This window comes from Vulpes lagopus, chromosome 4 (assembly GCF_018345385.1).
Source record: "Vulpes lagopus strain Blue_001 chromosome 4, ASM1834538v1, whole genome shotgun sequence".
Classification (NCBI taxonomy): domain Eukaryota; kingdom Metazoa; phylum Chordata; class Mammalia; order Carnivora; family Canidae; genus Vulpes; species Vulpes lagopus.
In genome coordinates, this window is record NC_054827.1 from 119,958,039 (window position 1) to 119,978,684 (window position 20,646).

At 47.7% G+C, this 20,646-nt stretch overlaps 1 protein-coding gene across 7 annotated transcripts in view; it reads right to left on the reverse strand.

Moving 5' to 3' along the window:
* Positions 1-20,646, reverse strand: part of AFAP1 (actin filament associated protein 1) — a 141,477-nt gene that overhangs the window by 12,667 nt on the left and 108,164 nt on the right. For 5 of the 7 annotated variants that reach the window (XM_041752320.1, XM_041752318.1, XM_041752319.1 and 2 more), the window contains 5 exons: positions 19,865-19,927; positions 17,569-17,780; positions 14,005-14,150; positions 8,835-8,952; positions 2,628-2,742 (listed from right to left, as the gene is read on the reverse strand). In XM_041752320.1, the coding sequence (XP_041608254.1) occupies positions 2,628-2,742; positions 8,835-8,952; positions 14,005-14,150; positions 17,569-17,780; positions 19,865-19,927 (654 nt within the window). The remainder of the gene's footprint in view (positions 1-2,627; positions 2,743-8,834; positions 8,953-14,004; positions 14,151-17,568; positions 17,781-19,864; positions 19,928-20,646) is intronic. The other 2 variants (XM_041752322.1, XM_041752324.1) reach the window with 1 other exon arrangement.

The window sequence follows — 20,646 nt, forward strand, 5'->3', positions numbered from 1 at the left end:
GAAAAATAGCTTGAAGAGATGAAGATGTCACAGGCGTGATGGAGGGTCACCGATTCCGAAGCTTCCACTGCCTTCCACACATGATCACCACTCGGAGGTCTGCTGCACATCATGTGCCCCGTCATGTCTTCACGCCCCACAGCACCCCCTGCAACACTGCACTTGTTTGCCTGCATGTCTGCTGCCCCACTGGGCGTGCAGCGACTTCTGGGCAGGAACATGGCGTGATGGCTCATAGTGGAGACATGGGCCAGAAAGGAACCTACGACTCTGGGCTGGCAGCTAATCTCCATGAACCTCAGCTTCACCCTCTATAAAGCAGAAGCAGGAAGGCATACCTTGAGTTAAAAACAAAACAAACAAAACAAAACAAAACATGATATTTATATTCAAAACCTATCTCACAAAACTATGCGATGCCTGGGGTGGGGTGGACACCCCCTGGCCGCTGTAATCACTGCCAGTGATAGCTGAGGCCTCAGAGACAATGGCCAGCCACTTCCACCACCTATCCTTGATGCTGAATTCACTGAATCCTGCAATGCAAACTGTCAGGATTATGATGCAACACTGCGTTTATGAAGGCAGGTGCAAAATCTTTCATTTGTCCCCAGGGCACTTCCCCTCACTAAAAAGAAGCAAACAGAAAATGCACACACAGAGCATGATATTAGGAGGATCTCAGTGTGAGGATAACAAAAGCAACAATTTGAAACAAAAGCACTGCAATGAGTAGCCAGGGTTAGGACGCGTTCCACAGACAAAGTCCACACCCTGTTCACTTATTTCTGATCAGATATGTTTCCCCAAGAAACTGGTATGTAATAACCTATAAATATTCACATCTTTTGGTTCCCATGCAGTAAACCTCATCCAGTCTATAATGCAACTGGCTGAATTCAGCAAAAACATAGAATGCAATTATTTTTCTCTTTTGTCACCATTAGATGTCACCAAAGTTAATAAAGATTCCCTACAGAAGGTCTCATAGAATAAAGGAACAAATCACCTAGGAAATGAAATGAGCAAAGGCACTGGGAGAAAAGCTATTGAGAAGAGATCCCAGGAGGTTCGGGCCCTGCACAGCAGAGCTTTCAGGCACAGGCTTTTTCCTCCCCTCTCCACCCCTCCCCAGATGAACAGCACTAAAATTTTAAGTGACTGTAAATACACCCAATTGCATTAGGGAAATAAGATTTGCCAGAAAGATAAGGTCAAAATAAGTCAGCACAATAAAACTGTGATCCAGCTGGCTCCCAACCCGTCTGCTAGGACAAGGAAAGTGTAGACAAGGTGATGGGCAGAGTACAAGTTCCCTTGGGATGGAAGCAGCCAAGCCCTCCTGGACAATTCCAAGGCTCGTCTGGGTATACGATGGAAAAGGCCGTCCTCTCCATCCCCATGTCCTCTCAAACTCTGAACATCCTTCAGTGCCGGCAGGTCAGTAAGTCAGGGAGAGGTTACTAACTGGAGCCAGCTGGCCAACCTCATCTTCACCAACACAGACTGGTCTACTGGTGACACTGGTGAGCCAGATTCTGAAAGTATACACACAACTTCCCAAGCCGTCTTATCAAACCCATCACTGAAGCCTAACTCACATCCTCCTCCCCTGGGAGCCCCCAGCAAGCCAAATCCACTTAGGAGCTCCTGAACCTTGTAAAACCTGTGCCATATACCTGCAGATCTGCCTGTGAGCATCTTCTTGAGCCCAAAGCAGCTCGATGCCAACTGCCCGGTCTTATCTGTGCAGCCCCGGCAGCAAGCAGAGTGCCTCAAAGAGAATAAATGCTGCCGGGCTGGCACAATGAATGGGTGCCCACCATCACCAGGGCTGAAGCAAACACACACCCATGTGCACAATGTTGTCACCTAAATTAATCCATCTGCCAGTAAGGAAGGGCACTGGGTGCTCAGGTAGGTTGACTCTCTCACTTGTGCCTTCCTGCTTCTCTGCTCAGATTTGGAGTGTGAAACCTGGTAGTCGCACTGGCCAGCTGTGAAACACTGGGTGAGCCACTTGGTCTCTCAGACAATATTTCTGCCCTTGCATAAGGGGCAGGTGATTGTACCTACCTGAGATGAGGCTGGGAGAAGTAGCAGGAGAAGGTCTGTATCAGCTCACAAACCATAAGGCGCTAGGGAAGACACACCCCTTACCAATCCTTACATGGCTCTCATGCTTGGAGGCCCATGCAGTGCCTCAATTACTTCGTCCCAGAAACCACAGTGGCCATTTGTCTCCATCTCCAACACAGGGGGCTGAGCTTAGAGCATTTATACAGCTTGACTAAGTCACCAACAGATCGGGGACACACGTCAAGGTCTCCTGACCCAAAGCCCCAGGTCCCTTGGACCTACTCCATCTCCTCCTTAAATACGTTTGAACACGTCAACACGTCACAGACCAGCCCGGCTTCTCCTTTATACACAATAGTCATCAAAGCTGAGTTAAAAACTGTCACCATTCTTCAATCCAGCAAGGAGGGAGGGTGACAATGAGTAGAGTCCCCTCTCTCCAGCTGACCCCCATGCCTGGCATCTCCACCTGAGCAGGTGGGGAGGAAAGATGGCTCTTATGGCCCCTACTCTGCAAACTGCACCAAGAAACTGAATGATAAACTTACTTGAAGATGTTCGCTTCACGCCGGCTGTGGAATCTACCTTTTTTTGCTGGCTGCTCAGAGTCTTCCCTTTCCCCGTAACCCCACTAGAGGCTACTGGGGGCTTTTTACCCTTCACCTGTTGACATAAACATGTAAGAGAATTAAAAACAAGCAATAAAGAAAAATCTGTTTTTTCAGTAAATTGTCTCAGTCTCTGAATCATTCATATAAGCTAGCACAGATAGGAAGAATGAAGGGAGCAGAAGACCAGTCTGGTCTCCAAACACTGAGCTGCTATGGTTTTCCTGTGCAGGGCAAGCAGGTGTAGAACTGAGCTCCAAGGCAGGTGAGGAACTTGGACCTGTCCAGTTGGGATAGAGTCAAAGTTATATGTATTTCTAAGGGGAGATTATAAATGCTCATCAAGACATTGGCACAGGCAGTTGGGTATCTGAGAGTAGTGGGTTGAGATCACTAAACGTTTGTGTTTCTAAAAATGAATGGCTTTTCTCTCCAGGGGATGCTCTTTAGGGGAGAGGCATGGCCGAGCATCAGATTTCTGCTTGGAGGGCTCTGCCGCTGACTGATGCCCTCACAGGACACATAACTACCTTTTGATTCGCTGATGGGCAGAGGATGGAAGCCAAGGGAGAGCACAGAACAGCACAAACTGAGTTTTAAGTAGCCACAGGTTCTTAAAGAACATTCAGCAGTACCTCTGCTCCTTTGCTGCAAGTCAACAAGTGCCGTGTTTTGCTTAAGGGAGTTGTGTGTACCCTCACTAGGCCATAGATCTAGCCTCACTTGGGAGAGGCAGACAGACCTTGCTGCAGATTCTGACTCCATGACTTGGGATAGGCCAAGGAAGTCATTACAACTTTCTGAGCTTCCATTTGCTCATTAGAGAAAATAAATAAAGATACTGACTTCTCCCTGCAGCATTCCTAAAAAGGCCAGGTGACATGCCAGACAGGGGCACAACACACGGCATACTGTAGGTGCTCAATAACCAGGAGACGTCTCCCTTAAACACTTAGGTGCCCTACAAAAATGACCAATAGAGCACAGGAAAACAAAAGGTGTGATAATTCAACTTACAAATGTGTTCCTACTTCAAGTGGGAGAAATGAATAAAAACAAGCACATAGAAACGATGTATCCAGTCATTCCAAAGTAATCTGGGGACAATCCAAATGCACAAGGTGGTGTACTTTGTCCCACAGATTCTACCTAACGAAACTTTAATGCCAACTAAAAAGTAAGTCCGTTGACACATATGTGTTCACCTAGTGGAAATCTCTAGAGATCTGAGCAGCTTGGCTAAAAATCAGAAACAAATCCTGCCCTGTGATTTGAGAGGCGATGGGTTGTGGGGAGCTGTTGTAAGCCACCGCTATGTGAAATGCCAGGACCCTACCAGGCACTTTGTGTTTCCTAAAATTACCCAAGAAACGGAGGGAAATTGGGGATCCCTGGGTGGCTCAGTGGTTTAGCGCCTGCCTTCGGCTCAGGGCGTGATCCTGGAGACCCGGGATCGAGTCCCACATCGGGCTCCCTGCATGGAGCCTGCTTCTCCATCTGCCTGTGTCTCTGCCTCTCTCTCTCTCTGTTTGTCTCTCATGAATAAATAAATACAATCTTTAAAAAAAAAAAAAGAAAATGAAAGAAAAGAAACGGAGGGAAAAGAGTATAATTTAAAGTGTACGCATCTGCTATTTGTTTGCTGAGTATTGCCATGTTGTGGTGCTTGGATTTGTGTGAGAAGGACACAGCATTCTTTGGTGGAAAATGCATGAACACACAAGGTTAGCATTTACACGGAAACCTCATTGTTTGCTGTAACTGTGGGTGTGGAGCAGCTGGCAGTTCAACATCAAGGTTATTATCATTCGCTCATAATCCCAAATCCTCATTACCATCTACTCGTCTAGGCAGTACACTTTCAAACTCGTTACGGAGAAACACTGTGGGACCCTGAAAATTCTAGTTAACGTTTAAAGATCGAAAGCAATTACTAACTGGAGTCCAGCGTTTCTTGTGTACCTATGGTAGAAGCATTAGAAAAGCTGGATGTGCAAGAATCTTCTGGAAAGTTTTATTGCCCCTGTCCTTTTAAAAATCTTTGCCTTTAGTCAAATTTTGTAATGCACAAAATTCACTGGGGAAATTTCCAAGAATAGAAAGAGAGCCAGATTTAGGCCAAGAAATACAGTGCTTCAGCCACGAACTAGTTAGGAGTGCTTAATCAAGTTCTTAGGCAGCCAAACGTTGATTGCATTTGCAAATTCTATTCTGGTTGAGGCAAAGATTCCACCTCACCCTTGATGAGTCTCATCTGCTACAGGGTTGGTGACTATGCCTGGCAGGAGGACCACGATTCAGATAATTCTAGAACAGGATGCAAGGAGATGCTGTACCTGAGAGCTGAGCCCGAGAGACGCCCTCCCCAGAGAAGAGGGGTTAGTGGCAGACTGAATGAGAGGCAGACCGCAGGAGGGAGGGCATTTGTAATGGTTACAGGACAGTTTGTCAGGAGACGGCCTAGAAGCCTTTCTGTCAGCAGGTGGGTAGCGAGCAAAGATTTTCGGAGACGGCAAGTTATCGTACAGGACCGCGTTATCATAAAGCACCTCTTCTCCCAGGCCTCTGGCACAGGAAGCAGGAGGGCCGTCTTCGGGGTCCCACTGCAACACACAGCTTCGTCGTTAGTACCCTCGGCCACAGAAAGCATAGCAGAGATTTTAGCATATTGAGACATAATTAGTACCCCCCCAAACATGTATATGTACCCCACACTGTTACCAATAAAACACACACACACACACACATACACACACATAGACGGACAACATTTCCACTTTGAGAGACTTCAGGAAAGGTTTCTTTTCTCCCGAAATCATTCCCAGGGTAACTGGCTTAGGACATTTTTGTTTGTTCTGTTTTTTAAGGCAGAGAGAGAGGAAAAATAAAAAACTTATGTGACATTTCTTTCTTTAAAGAACCAGATTTTGGAAGCCCTAATCCAGAGAGCAGAAGCCACATGAGGTAAGGAGAGGCAGGCCAACCTGGGGGCCCTGAAACTCGGAGCTCCAGCTGTCCCCAGAAAGCAACTTATGATCACAGCAAAGCACTTTCATTTACAGCAATGCCTACGTCCCAGACATCATTTGAAGCGCTTCATGGGTGTTGAGCCATATAATTTCCACAGGAGTCTCAAGATGCAGGGGGAAACTGAGGCAGAGCCGTGCTCCTAACCGCATACAGTGGCAGGCTCCCCCAGGGTAGAAAGTACCTCCTGACCCTCCCCATCTGGCGTGCAGACATCAGGGACTCGGGTATCAGGGGTGACTGTCAGCATGCACCCAGGGACCAGACTCCTATGGCTGAAGAAAGTGCAGTGACCAAAACATAGTCTGTCGTAAGGAAGAAATGCAATCATTGTAGAAAAGAGGATGTTTCAGCAAATAACTGATACAATGGCATCGTCTTAGCAGAAAGCCATTTCACAAAGGACTAAAATAGCTCGAGCCACTTCAGAACACGGACATTAAAGCATAAATGGAAACCTAAACTCACAACCACAGCCAGAGCCCTTTACGTTTTAAAGGTCTTTATAAATTGCTTTGCATTTACAAAAAAGGAGAGAAATATTAATTCCTATGTTATGCTCATTTTACCCTATTTTTATATCCTTCTGGCAGCGTCTCCTTCTGCCAGACTGTAATTACAGCCTTTTGTTACCAAAATAGGAACAGTCTGAAATCTCACGGGAGGAGCACTTCTGTCCCTTTGCAGCCGCTCCGACGTGTCTATTTTTGTCATGCGGGGACCCTCCTACAATCTAAACACAGCGGCCCACGCACACAAGCCTGGACGGGATGGCTCCCTGAGGACGACCGCACACAGTTGTCCCGGGTGATTTCAATGCTCTAGACTGGACAATCACCTCCCCAAATACCAAAGGATCATGGCACATGGAACAGTTAGGAAACAGATACTCCACAGAGGTTTCTAGATTAAGAGCATGTCAAGATCCTTTGAGAGACTCACTTCAATCTTGTGCTGGGCATAGGGGGAGGGCGGGTGGCCATGAGGGGTAAGGATTATTGAAGTCGATGTCAGTTTTGGGCTCAGAAAGGATGAACTTCATAAAACTGCGAAAGGAAGCCTTCCAAACGAGAGGTTGCCTGGTAATGGAGCCGGTGTGGAGAAGCACAGTTAAAAGAGGGGCCTGAGCTTCAAGGAAGCCCTCACTAAGCCAGAAAGCCACAGAGACGGTGCATAGGACCTCACGTTTTCAACACTGCCGTGCATGTGCAGGAACAATTGCTAAATGCAAAGTTCTTCCAGAATGGTGGGGTTTTATCTCTGAGACTGAGGACACTGTGGATGGTCTAAAGAAAGCTCATTCCTGGAGGTGGCCTGAATCCCATGACACAAATATAAGGGCATGGGTGGTGGTGGGGGGGTTGTGCTCATATGGTCCTGTAGCTTCCACGTGGAATGTAAGGAAGAGAGGAGAAAACCTTTCAGGAAAAGGAGCACAAAGGGGCCTTCGGGCAGGAAGGTCCAGAGACAGGTCTGGGTGTTGTCTTTCCAGCACAAGTGGTGGCTGAGGCCAAGGGCCCAGAGAAGCAGGCCACTCTGTGAGAATGAGTGTGATGGCTGGGCCTACAACCAGGGGTACGGCTGCTCAGGAGCTGGTGGCTGCCTAGGACAGCCAGGGACCACCCTGAAGGTGGCACAGTGCCTGGGAAGACGCTGAGACGGCCTGAGAACCCGTGCTCACGATGTCACCATGCAGCCTTCCCTAAATGTGTGGGCTCAGGGGAGGAGGCTGGGGGTATCACGGGCACCAGGAGCCCCTCTAACCCTGAAGACCTTGGTGGCAGGGGTGGAGGTAGGAATGGGGGCCAAGGAGCTCATGTTTTCTTACTGGGGCAGGACTCCCCCTTCAACCCCAGCCCTGACCACCCCAGCCTGAGACAGGCAACTATCTGATGGACCTGTAGTCAGGGTTGGGTTGAAGTGTGGCTCTGCTCCTACTACCCCTGCCCCTGCCCCCACGTCCCAGCATAGACCCTTAACATTCATGTGAACCTGCCAGGCCTGGTCCCTGCTCTGCTCTGCTTCCCCCTACCCACACCTGCAGCCCCGCTGGACCAGAAGGCTGCTAGAGGACAGAGGCAACGTCTTCTCTATTGTGTCCTCCACTCCTAGTGCAGAGCCCGGGTGCTAGGGGATGTGCAGAGAATCAGGAAGGCAGGAGAAGATGGGCAGGTAGGATGAGGCAGGCAGGGAGGAGAGACTATGAGGAGAAGCCCCTTTCTGGAATCTAGTAAGGAGCCTGCAGAGGAATCCCTGCAGGAACCCCAGGGCAGGCCCAAGTGGATGGAAGGAAGAACATTCACGACCAGATATCCAAGACCCTGGGGACACATGATGTCACAGCACTTGGTCACTGGCTGGCCACCTCTGGCCCACACACAGTAATCTTTTCAGTGTGCTTCTGTATCTGAGCTCTGGGAGTCCCTGTTTGACCTCCACTTCCCGCAGGAAGGCCGTAGTCTCCTGGTTCCTGCCTCAGACAGGGGTGGGTTTATGACCATGGAAAACAGGTCACTGACTGGGGACTCCATCAAAGTACTGAGAAAAGAATGGGTGAGCAAAACAAGAAAAAAATGTAATACACTTTCCAACTTCAAAAACAACAATAATTAACACATTCTGTGCCACCTTTGAAGTATATCTTGCCACAGATGCCCATTTTAAGCTCACCCAATACTGGGGGGCCAATGGTAGGATGGTTTCTCCAGTGCCTCTCCATGAGCCTGCCGAGTCTGTGAGCCTCACCCCTGGTGGCCCAGAGGATGGCACGGGGCTCGGCCTGGGGAGCGTGCAGTATGGCCAAGGCGGTGGCAACATTTCCTTTGCGATGTGATTTCTCTGAGCTCTTCTCCAAGCGTTAACTGCTCAGTGATAACTTCTACTGTGCTCTATTTTGACGTATCTAAGTTACAGACTTTAATGTGCTTTCCTTCACTCCGTATTCTGGGATGTGCAGCATGATACTTAAGGGAGGGGATGCGGTTTTCATCCTGGCTGAGGGCACGGCAGAAAGCCCTCTGGCTCCGGGCCTGAAGTCAGGAGTCCCGGGTTACAGGAATCCTCCCCAGCCTCAATTGTGACACAACCGAGCCTGGGCCATCCTAGGAAGGGCACACTCACCGAGCCGTTAATGCATGGGACGTCATCGTAATGCAGCGCCATGCCACTGGGGTGGGCGTAGCCGTTGGTGGTGCTCCCCAGGTACGGGTTGGCAGAGATACCGCGCCTGTTCATGAAACTGCAGGACAGGAAGTGGGTTAGACCCCTCTCAGTAATCTAGAGTCTTACCTGAGTCCAGCTGGACACTCAGGGCCTGGCCCGGCAGAGGTGTGGTGTTCATGAGAGTGACGAGGATGGACTGCTCACCTGTAAAATCAGGGAAGCAGCCACCCTGCTGGGCTGTGGCAAGGGTGGTGGGGACGCATGCTGGACACAAAGCACTGCCTGGCACATAGCACACGTAACCGTGTTTGAGACTTGCAGCATGTTTCATTTCTGTAGTGCACAGCGGGGGCACCCGGCCCACCGCCTGCTGGCTGGGGCACAGCCTCCACCCTCCGCTGGTATGCGCTGTAGCTGCCTGCCAGCATTTTCATGCTTCTTCCCCGAGCCTGTCAACGTCAATGCTCAAGGCAGAGACACAGCTGGCAAAAGTGAAGGGTTTACCATCTGGCCTTTCTGGTGGAAGTTCATGGACCCCACATTCTTTACGGCACCTACTCTGCACTCATGTTTCAAGCTCCCCACGGTCACGTAGCATTACTGCCACCGCACCTCAATGCCACTCACCTCCCACCGTCCCTGCCAACCCTGAATTTAGGGGAGGCTGACAGCGGCCAACCAGTGGGGTCCCTCTCCATGCACACTGCGCTGGCACCCGTGGTGCTCCCAGAGCAGAGCACTGTACAGCCTGTAGCCACCTCTCTGCTTCTTCCTGCCACCCACTGCCCTGTGGTCCCCTCTGCCTAGAAGTACTTCTCCCAAGCCCCTGAGGGGGTTCACTTCCCTGTGAAAGCCCCGTGAAAGCCTGAGCCCCACAGTAGGCAGCACCCCCACCCTCCACGCCTCAGAGTCGCTGTCCTGCTCCTTGCATATGTTGCTCATCACCATCTGACCTGTCGTGTGATTAGCTCATCCCCCAGAATGTCAGCCTCAGGAGAGCACAGCCATGGTCACTCTCACTTGTTCTGGACCTCAAGTGTCAGGCCCACGGGGCTCTCGACAAACACGTGCTGGATGCACGGCATGCCAGTGGTTCACGCATGAAGTTGTTTGTTAGAAGTGGCAGATGTGAGTGTCCAGGGAAGAGAGAACCCAGATAGCACTTTCTCTAAACTAAAATTAATGAGTAAATAGCTAAACTAAAAAAGTGTGGAATAGAAAAAATATATATGACAAAATAGATTTAAAAATATACATATATATATATATATATGAAACATTTTTAAATGTAGGCCCCACAATCAGTGTGGAACCCAACATGGGGCCCAAACTCACAACCCTGAGATTAGGACCTGAGCTTAAATCAGAGTTGGATGCTGAGCCTGCCCAGGTGCCCCCTAAAAGTGTATTTTTTAAAAATTGTGTTTCTTTGCAGGATCTTACATCTCTGTAGTAACTAGATGCATAAAAATGGGAGGAAAGAAACTGGTGGGGGCAGGACAGGGAAGGAGGTCTCAGGCTAGGCCAGGCCCTGGTTCCCTGGAGAAGCAGAGGGGCCTGCAGTGGCCGGGGTAGGGGTGGGGGTGGGGGTCCTCCCAGTGCTCAAAGCACAGGCACGCCCTCTGCTGGGCAAAGGCGGGCACGCCAGTCCCACCTCACACAGGCTCTTTAATGTGTACAACCAACAAAAATGTATAGGATTATTCTGTACTTAAAACACAGAAAATTCGGTACAGGAAAAGGAAATGTGTTGAAAAGGAAAATGCACGAAGGAAAGACAGAAAAATTCAAGAACTTAAGTCTTCCACCATGACAGAGGACTTTCTTTTGTTTTGTTTTAAAATATGTATTTAAGGTTTTCTAATGTAAGTGTCTCACTTGAGGGGATTTTGGGGTGAGGCACCCTGCATAAGGCTAACACACGCCCCATATGGTGCTCAGTGACTGGGTGTCTAGAGCCGCGGTGGTGGTGCCCCTCACATGCTTGCTGTGTGGTGCCAGGCACACAGGGCACAGATTCCAGGATGGAGCAGGGTCCCCCAGCGTCAGGACAGAGCTCAGAGCGGTCACCAGCAGGGTGCTGTGAGTCATGTAGCGTGAGAACAAGTGAGTCACAGACACCCGGGGTGGCCCAGGTGGAAGAGGCCTGGGATTTACATGGAGGGACCTGCACCCCAACACAAGTATCCGGGCCCTAAGCAGCATGTGGAACCCCGTCTATGGACCAGGCCCCCGTCCTCTGCCTCAGAGCTCTTTCTGTAGGAGGGGTTTTAATCAAATATAAAAGTGGAAGTGAGACAAGAGAGCCCATGCTACTTGTTCAAAATATGAACCCCTCAGAGGAAGTACACGTACTGTGCAAAAATACAGATGATGTAAGGTCGCCATCTCACCATGGCCAAGTGTACGGTCCTGGGGCAGTATGTGCAATCACGCTGCTAGCAGCCAGCACTGCCCTCCACCCAGAGAGCTTACCCACCTGAAACCCCATCCTTATGATACCCCTTCCCTCACCTTGCTCCAGGCCCTGACCCCACACTGGTCTCCTGCCTCCATGGATCTGCCACAGGACTACATCATTTAGAACGTGTCCTTTTCCCTCTGCCTGTTTCACCCAGCAAAACACCCTCGAGGTTCATCCCTGTTTAAGGGGTTTCCATGAGAAGGCGACTCAGGTTAACGGGTCCCTTCCAGTCTGTCACTGCCCTCTCTCTGCCCACACTGATCTACAGCCTTTAAGCCACTACAACTACAGCTTGCTCACGGTCTCCAATGGAGCATGGCTTGAAAACAGTTCCAGGGAAAAAAGTCAGAATGTTTCTCTTGTGTCACATAATCTATGCATCTCATTTAAAAATAGGCTAGGCCTTGGGAAAAATAGCTTCCAATTGTTTACCAGTTATTAATATTCCTAAATCGTGACTTTTCCTGGGAGAATTTAAATTACTATTTTTTCTTTAACTGCCTCCTTCCCAAAATATACCATTGTCCTCTCCCCCTCAGACGTATCCAGTGCACAGACACTCCCCCTGACGACCTTGAAAGGATTCATTAACCGGCTGCCAATTTGCATAAAGGCAAAAATTAATTTAATCTCAGGATATTTATCATACTGGCAAGATGCCATATTTTATATTTTGAACATTACTTGCTTGTTAAATCTCTTCTCTCAAGTTTTATAAGAATGTTTAGCTAGAAAACTGAAAAACGAAAATATCCTTTATTGCTAACATTTATAAAGATTTTAATGAGGTAGCAAAAATTCCTGCAGTCATAAACTCCTTACATGCATATTGTTAATAAATAATTTTTCAATATTGCAATCTACGTTCCTTTCTCAAAAATGTGACCTGCCCACATTTCGTTTAGATTAATATTGCACTCATTTGGGAAGTAGAAGCTGGGTTTTGTTCTAGGGGAAATACTGATACTCACACTTCTCTGAGGTATGGTTATTAGTTTGCTGATTACCACTGAGGACACTCATGCATAAGGAGAGGCCCCGTGATCTAATAAAGTTCCAAAGAAGCAGTTAAAAACCACAAACTCCTTTCTTTGATGTTGCTCTAGATGTGGAGATTTTGTAAAACCTGGTTTATGGATAATACATTTCTTTAAAAGCCACTGATTAAATGTGCTCATTTAGTACGTGTGCTGAATGATTAAAGGGTTTGCTGCAATCCACCGCATGCTGCCGACTGGATAGGGTGTGTTTATGGAAAAATAGTGAATATGAACAGAAGAGTCAGTACTCGACTAGGTCACCCTGATTTCACACAAAAGGCAGTTGTAAAAATGGGGAGTCTATACTTTAGGAAACCTCTAATGTTCCTGGAGATTTTCTGGAAAAGTCATACAGAAGTTAATTCATGCTGTCAAGGCTATTCACCGGAGTTGGGTGTAACATGTGGCTCAATCCCTCATAGGAGCCCACGTTGCTTCCACTGGCCCCAGAACATCCTGGCCAAACAATAAATGTTCATTCTATAGCACCACTTGAGAGATACATGAAGACCACTGGAACTCCTTGCAAACACCACACGTGTCAAAACTAGATGGTGGAGCTCATGGACACTGGGTCTCTCCTTCGCAGACAACACTGGTGGGTCTGCCCACAGCTGCCAGTGGGTTTATCATCATGGGCGTCTGATACAACTCCATCACCTGCTTTGTTTTGAGCCATCTGTCCTCAGCCTCCAAAGCAGACGTCTCTGCCGAGGAGGGAAAAAGGAGCAGAGGTCCAGGGATTGGAGACATGAGACCAGAGGAAGCTCCAGATGTGGCTCCAGACAGATACCGCCTCCCCTAGCCTCATCTCTACAAAAGGAGCTGGAGCACTGAGAGGTAATAGAGCCCTTGTCTAGAATTTCCCCTTAGGAAATGCCACACAGAGCCTGAGTTCCCTCCTCCTGGTCCAGAGCCACTTCCCTCACAGCCCCAAGGCACAGGCTTTAGACCAGTATTACTATGAAACCAGTTTAGCCTATTGAGCTGCCTGAATCTCAAATGCCTTTGGGTCTGCAGACCTAACCTTGAGAACTGCTGCTATGATTATCCTTGTCATCATTATGTTATAGATATATGGTTCAAAAAATGTTTTCATATATAAGCCTTTTTAAAAAAATAAAAACCACAACAATAAATAAAAGTACATGACTGAAGACTTTGAAAATTCAGCCCTCATTACTTACAGTAGATGTAAATTATCTACTGCAAAGAACTGTCCCCTTAATACAAGGGTCAGCAAGCTACAGCCCATGGGCCATACCCAGCTTGCTGCCTGCATTTGCAATAAAGGTTTATTAGAACACAGCATGCCCATTTGCTTACGTGTGGTGTGTGGCTATGATGGCAGAGCAGAATAGTTTTTACACAAAACGTTTGGGCCACAAAGCCAAAAATACTTACTGTCTTGCACTTTATAGAAAAAAGTTTGCCACCCCTTCTCCAATAGAAAAACACAGAGGGAGAAAATGACAAAAATTTCAGCAAAGTTTGGATCAATATGATACAAAAGGGAAAGTCTTTAGCTGTTTCCTCCCCTGAGTCTATGCACACAAAAGTTAAAAAAAAAAATTGTGAAAGAAAAGCATAGTTTGGCTCCAGAGCCAGTTCACAGGGATCTTACCAGAAGGTCTGTTTGGCCGTCTGAATGACGTTCGCAGATGTCTCCACGTCGATATAGTCGTAGTGCAGGGCCCCAGGGTCTGTAGAGGATCCTGTCTCAGCCAGCAAAATCCCAATCCATCTGCCCATGTCCTCAGAAGAGGAGGCCTAGGGAGGAGAAGGGAGAAGCATGCATGTACTTAAGTGATGGTAAGGACTCTCACATTTCCTCACAGCAGGACAGAGACTGCGTGGCAGCAAAGGGAATGTGGCTGGAAGCACGTGAGGGGCATGAAGAAGCAACGGAGACGTGGTCTTGGCCTGAGTGATGTGTTCACCATCTTATTATTTTGGGGAAAGGCAGTGGGTGGGAAGTGCAGGAATTACTGTGTGGAGTTAAATCTCAGCTGAAGGAAGTTGCCTATCAAGTGTCATTAATTCCATAAAAAAATCGTGGCCAGAAACAGCAGCCTCAGCCAGACTGACCGGGAAACCCCACGGGGCCTGTGCCTCTGTGGGCCCTGAACTCTATCCCCCTGAAGCCCTGTTGGGGCTCCTAAACCAGCCTGAAATGGCAATCTTAATTCTCTTGATTAGATGGTACAAAAAAACTTTCTTCCATATCTACTATGTTTACATAAGTGTAAAAAAATATTTTTGGGGTGCCTGGGTGGCTCAGTTGGTTAAGTGTCTGCCTTTGGCTCAGGCCATATTCTGGGGTCCTGGGATCGAGGCCCACATTGTGTTCCTTGCTCAGCAGGGAGTCTGTTTCTGCCTGCCCCTCCCCACTGCTCATGCTCTCTCTCTTTCTCTCTAAAGTAAATAAATCTTAAAAAAAAAAAGAAAAAAGAAATATTTTCATTAAAATAACTAATTTTTAATATGAAGCTCTATTAAGTTTAGCTTAACAACTTAAAGGAAATGAGGTTTTATATTTATAGCCTTGACAAGTTGAACACTGATCAGAATACACGTAACTATAAATATTCCCAGAGCTATTAACATGAAATATTACTTTGATGGAATTATCCTCGATTTGGCCAGTGGAAGGCCATTCGAGCTGGCCCCTGAGGCCTTTGCTGTGTCCCTGTATAAGAAGCCACAATCCCCGCTATGCTCTGATGAGACATGCCCAGCTCCTCTTGTACCTTTCCTTGGCCTAGGCCTAGAATCAGCCATTTCTCCAGAAAGCTGTTAGTGGATTCCTCCTGGTGGGAATCAGAAATAGATGTGTGTGTGTGTGTGTGTGTGTGTGTGTGTGTGTTTGTGTATTCATGCACTTGTCTGTTGTGTACATGTATGCATTTATAAGTATACATATGCACACATGTGCATTCATACACCCACATCCATCTCTATTTCTGTACTGAGTCATGAGATCAAACGAATACCTCTAATTTCAGTCTAACAACACAGGGTTATTTTTTTACAAGCTATGAGAAAATTATATAAACTATGAAGAAAACCATAAGCTTTAGTGTAAGTGTATCAATCACATGTTACATAGTGTGTTAAAATACTTTGAAAAATGCTTAGATAGGGGGACACCTGGGTGGCTCAGTGGTTGAGCCCTGCCTTTGGCTCAGGGCATGATCCCAGATCCCAGGATCGAGTCCTCCCTCACAAAACCTGGGAGCTGGGAGCCTGCCCCACCTGTGGGCTACAGAGGCACAAGGGTGCCTTCCTCAGCAGGCTGCTCCCAGATCCGCCCTCTCTCCCTTCCTGCATCCAGCATGCTCCAACTCCTGCCCCTGGCCCCCTTCCCAGCTCTGTTGCTGAAGCTCGTACAGGAGACCTGCCTTGTTTTACATCAAGGGCACAGTTTCCTCCTTTGTGTTTTAGCTTTGTCCCCTGCACCCACCCTACAGTCTTCACCCTGCATAAATCTTACTAAGTACAGATTCTGGCCCAATGCTCATATTTTACAGGTGAATCTAAAAGCCGAGAGAATACAAAAGATGTAGCGTGATCCCACTGTGTGGCAGAACAAGGACTGGGGCCTGGAGGTGCGGACCCCAGTGGTATCAGGACTGTGAGTCCGCAGACGGCCGCGGTCCATGTGTCACTCCTGGTCACCCTCACAGGCCACCAGTGCATGGAATGAAGAACTCCAGATTTAGTCTTTTCCCTGTTCCTGACAAAAATGGTCTTTTCTTTGAACAAAGTCTTTGAAACAAACTCCCATCTCCTATCAAGACCTACTAGACAACCTCATGGACCACCTTGATCATGGCCCCAAGCCATGGGCTCGCTCCCCGTCCATCTACCACTACCATCACTGAGCATCCTACACCTGAGAAACAGAGATCACCCCAGCCTTTCCTCCAAAGCTTATGCAGCTTTGTGTGTCTGTCATCTACACATCCCACATCCACAAGCTTTGGAGGTTCACACACCTGGTACTTGTGTTCAGGGTATGTGTGTGTGTGCACGTCTTTGGGTCTTAATCATGTAAATGAACAAAAAGATAAAGAAGGTCTGAATTAATAGTAGATAGAAAACAAATTAATAGTATAATAGATGAAAATCACAATTGGAAGTTTTCAGTAGACTGCTAAGAAACCAGTTTCAATTGCTTTTCTGCTTTAGTGAAAAAGAAGTTCCAGAAAAGCAGGCAAACATATAACGAATGTACACAAAGCTGCAGGCTCTTGGGAATTAAAGGTGTTCTTTAGTAATTGGCACACAAGCCACTGTCTATAAACACCTGTTTGGGGCACTTGGGTAGCTCAGTCGGTTAGGTGTCCGACTCTTGATTTCAGCTCAGGTCCATGATGTCAGGGTCGTGGGATCAAACCCTGTGTTGGGATCTGTGCTGGGCATGGAGTCTGGTTAAGATTCTCTCTCTTCCTCTCCCTCTGCCCCTCTCCCCAGCTCCCACACATGTATGCACGCTCTCGAAAGAAAGAAAGAAAGAAAGAAAGAAAGAAAGAAAGAAAGAAAGAAAGAAAGAAAATGGAAGGAAGGAAGGAAGGAAGGAAGGAAGGAAGGAAGGAAGGAAGGAAGGAAGGAAGAAAGAAAGAAAGAAAGAAAGAAAGAAAGAAAGAAAGAAAGAAAGAAAGAAAGAAAGAAAGAAAGAAAGAAAGAAAGAAAGAAAATGGAAGGAAGGAAGGAAGGAAGGAAGGAAAGAAAAGAAAAAATAAAAAGAAAAGAAAAGAAAGAGAAAGAAAGAGTAAAAACCCATTTCATCTGCAAAGTAGACTCCAAAGGGCAAGTTGAAGAAATACCATTGTTTCAAAGGTAGACCATACTCAGGGGGAAAAGGAGTTATTTTTCTGCTGCATTTAAAAAGCAGTGCCCTGTATGCAATCATAGATCTAATCTCCATGCAAATGCACATGGAGGAAAGGAAGCCAGGAGGTGGTCTGGTGCAGGGTGTAGGAAGAATGGGCACCAGCTGTACATCCAGCACCACATGCAGAGGAGGAGGTGACAAAAGAGCCCAGCAGAGGCCACCATGGTGGGCAGGAAGGACGGTGCATGGTAGGCTAGAAGGATAGGATCAGAAGCCATGGTGCCCTGGGGAAAGTGGCAGGGACATCGCTGCAGGAACCATCTCTGAGCGTGAGCTCGAGCAGTACCTTACCTCCAGCACGGCCACCTCCTGTCCATTGCGAAGCAGTCGGAATGTCAGGGGGTGTCTGGAGTCCAAGCCCGGGATCACATCACAGCCGCGGAGAGGAATAGAAACAATGTGGGTCTTGAGATCAGTCCTGTCCTTGTGGAAAATGAGCTTGTTATCCTTGACCCGGCACCAGCGCTCCCGCCAGCGGTTGTTGGAGAGCACGTTGAGATAGCCTGCAAGGGGACCGAGGTCAGATGGTTAGGGAACACACCAAACCCCCACATGCCTGCAAATGCAGACCCATACAAACAGGAGCTGCCTGGTCACTACCTTCAACCAGCTTTGGGGGCTCTCGTAAGGCAGACAGTCCACCCCAGAAGCCCCTAAGGTCTTTGCAGTGAGTAGTGTGTGCCAAGGAGCACTTGAGGATGGTGAATGGTTTCATGGGGAGCTGGGGTCTGCTTGGTAGGGCTGAGCTGTCGGTGTTTTCAGGGCAGGAGGGAAATGACAACATGATGGCCGTCCTCACATAACTGAAGCAATGAAAACAGGGTAGAATTTATTCTGAGTAGCTGCAAATGACACAGCCAGAGCAGAAGTTACAGGAAGGCAGATTCTGATATAACATGAGGAAAAACTCTGAAAATGAAAGCTTTGCAGGGAAGAGGAGGCTTTGGGAGGTGCCAAGTCCCCCACCACCAGACGCATTCCAGCAAATGATGGAAGGTCCTGGCATGAGAGTCCTACCAGAGACAAAGACATCCTGTTGGCTTTTCCTGCAGCCTCAGCTTTGAGATTTTGTCAGAAAGGTGAAGTCCACCCTGATGGGATTGATAGGCTTGGGTCTGAAAGCACATGTCTCTGACCCTGCATGACACCTTTACCGCTATGGGGAGATGTGTGTACCCCACACATGGGATCCAATTATAAGAACAATGATCCTCACTTCTAAAGAAGATTCTCACTTCTCAAATATGAGAAACTGGTCGTTCTCATTTGTCACAAACAAACGAACAGACAAACACACAAAATGTGACCGAACAAGGCACGGAAACCAGATTTCACAGGGTGGCTGCTACTTGCACCCACTCCATAATGCTAGGAGACAACTGCCCCCTGCCGTTGAGATGGAGAAAGGGAGTGACACGGCACATAAAACTCAGGTCAAAAAGGAGGAAATAAAACGAGGATTTCTTCATCATTCAGCCACCCTTTCAATTCATGCATGTGCACACATACACATATGCCCACAAGCACTGCTCAAAAACAAAAGAAATCCTCTCCAGTTCTGATGTGTATAATGCCTTTCCAAAGGGCTTGGGAGGATGCGTTTTGCTTCTCTCTATGTCTCTACCACACTAAGGTTCTGCATCTTACACACCTCACTGGCAATGAATAAAGGCTATGCAATGACATAAAACAAAACTCAGAACACGCAGGCAAGTTACAGGGCTTAATGACGCTTCCTACATTATAGATAAATACTCAGTGAATTCACGAGGTGAACTCATAAAATGGCAATTCTCGTTTGGCTTGACATGACAGCGGTTCTATTGATAACCCCTAAACTGAGGCTCCACTGCTTCTCCTGGAGTTCAAGCTTTCATTTGGAGCCTAGATTGCTGTATTTGTAAAATAAGAAAAAAAGGGGAGAAGTTAGCCCATAGGCTCAAGCGTCTGGAAGCCAAGTCCCTTGTATTTGTACATTCAGGAGGGAGGTGCAGGGACGGGGAAGAGATGCTGGGGTCCAGTCAGAGGCTGAGAGGGCTCCTCTGTGAAGGAAGGGGTCACTCCTGAACCCCCCCGTGACTACTACAGGCCACCTGACAAAGCCTGACCTGAAGCTCTTTTAAAAGTTGACAACAGCAAATAGAGAGTGGTTATTTTCATTTTATAAAATACTATTTGTAAATGGCATAGTTCTCATGTTTATTCTTTAAAAAAAAAAAGAAGAAGAAGAAAGAATGTTCTACTTAAAAACATCTAGGCAGCTATAACATCTGACCCACATAGTGGCCATCAGAACCACGGACAGCTAGGTTCACAGTACCATGTGAAAGCACAGAAACACACAGAAAGCCCTCTTTTTTAGATGTTTATGAGACGACTTAAACTGTACCCACCACCGGTGTGCTGAGCATGAGCCAACATGCAGGACCTTGAGCCAGATGTGATGGTGCATCTAAGAGGAAGCAGGCAGCATGCAACTAATCTCCAGGAACTTAGTGGACACGATAGGGAACAAATTCACAAGGAAGTCCTGAGCTCCAGAGCACCAGCAGATGCTGTGACTGGGGCTGGCAGGAGGGAGACCCACCTGTGCCCGAGTGGTTCAGGGATGGGGTGCCCTCATCAAGGGGCAGGGGCTTCTTCCATAGGCCTGGAGAAGAGGGAGCATGAGAAACAAAGGCTTGAAACATCCCACAACTGGATATACGAACCTCGGAAACTACAGTAGGACCCTGGTCTTGATGCACAAGGTGCTGGGGAAGTGAGAAGCTAGGATATTTACAGAGAAATTTAAGCAGCAAGGCCTGAGAGCAGAGCTGACTTCTTAACAACAGTGACCACATTCCCTTTAAGCATGCACGTGACTTTCTATTATAGACCTCGGCACTTGGGGGCACTCTGGCTCAGGAGCACCCCTCCACAGTGTGGAGGGGGCAGTTTTCCAGCATGCTCCACTAATGGGAGGGCGGGGGTCGGGGGTCGTCTCTGGAACAGGTCAAGGCACTCTCATGATATTTCCTTCCCTGAATGAACCTGGCCCAAAGTCACCAATGCTATGAATTTCTTGACATTTGAGTCACAAAAGGAATGATTATATTGGACAAATCCTCCTTTTATTGAGGATGTGATATAGGAAATCACCATATTTTTACAGCTTCCTACATTTATTTTCAGTCCTCAAAGGGAAAAGCAAATAAGAAAATGACAGTGGATGAGAAGCACATTTCTACAAACAGGAAAGCCCATGGTAACTGGCTTCTGCTGCCAGGCCTGCTGCCCTTTGGTCTTCTCTGAAAGGGGTGGCCTAAAGTTCGTATCTTCTGGGTAGGGAGCACAGGGAAATGGCATCTGAGTCACAGGGCAGGTTCC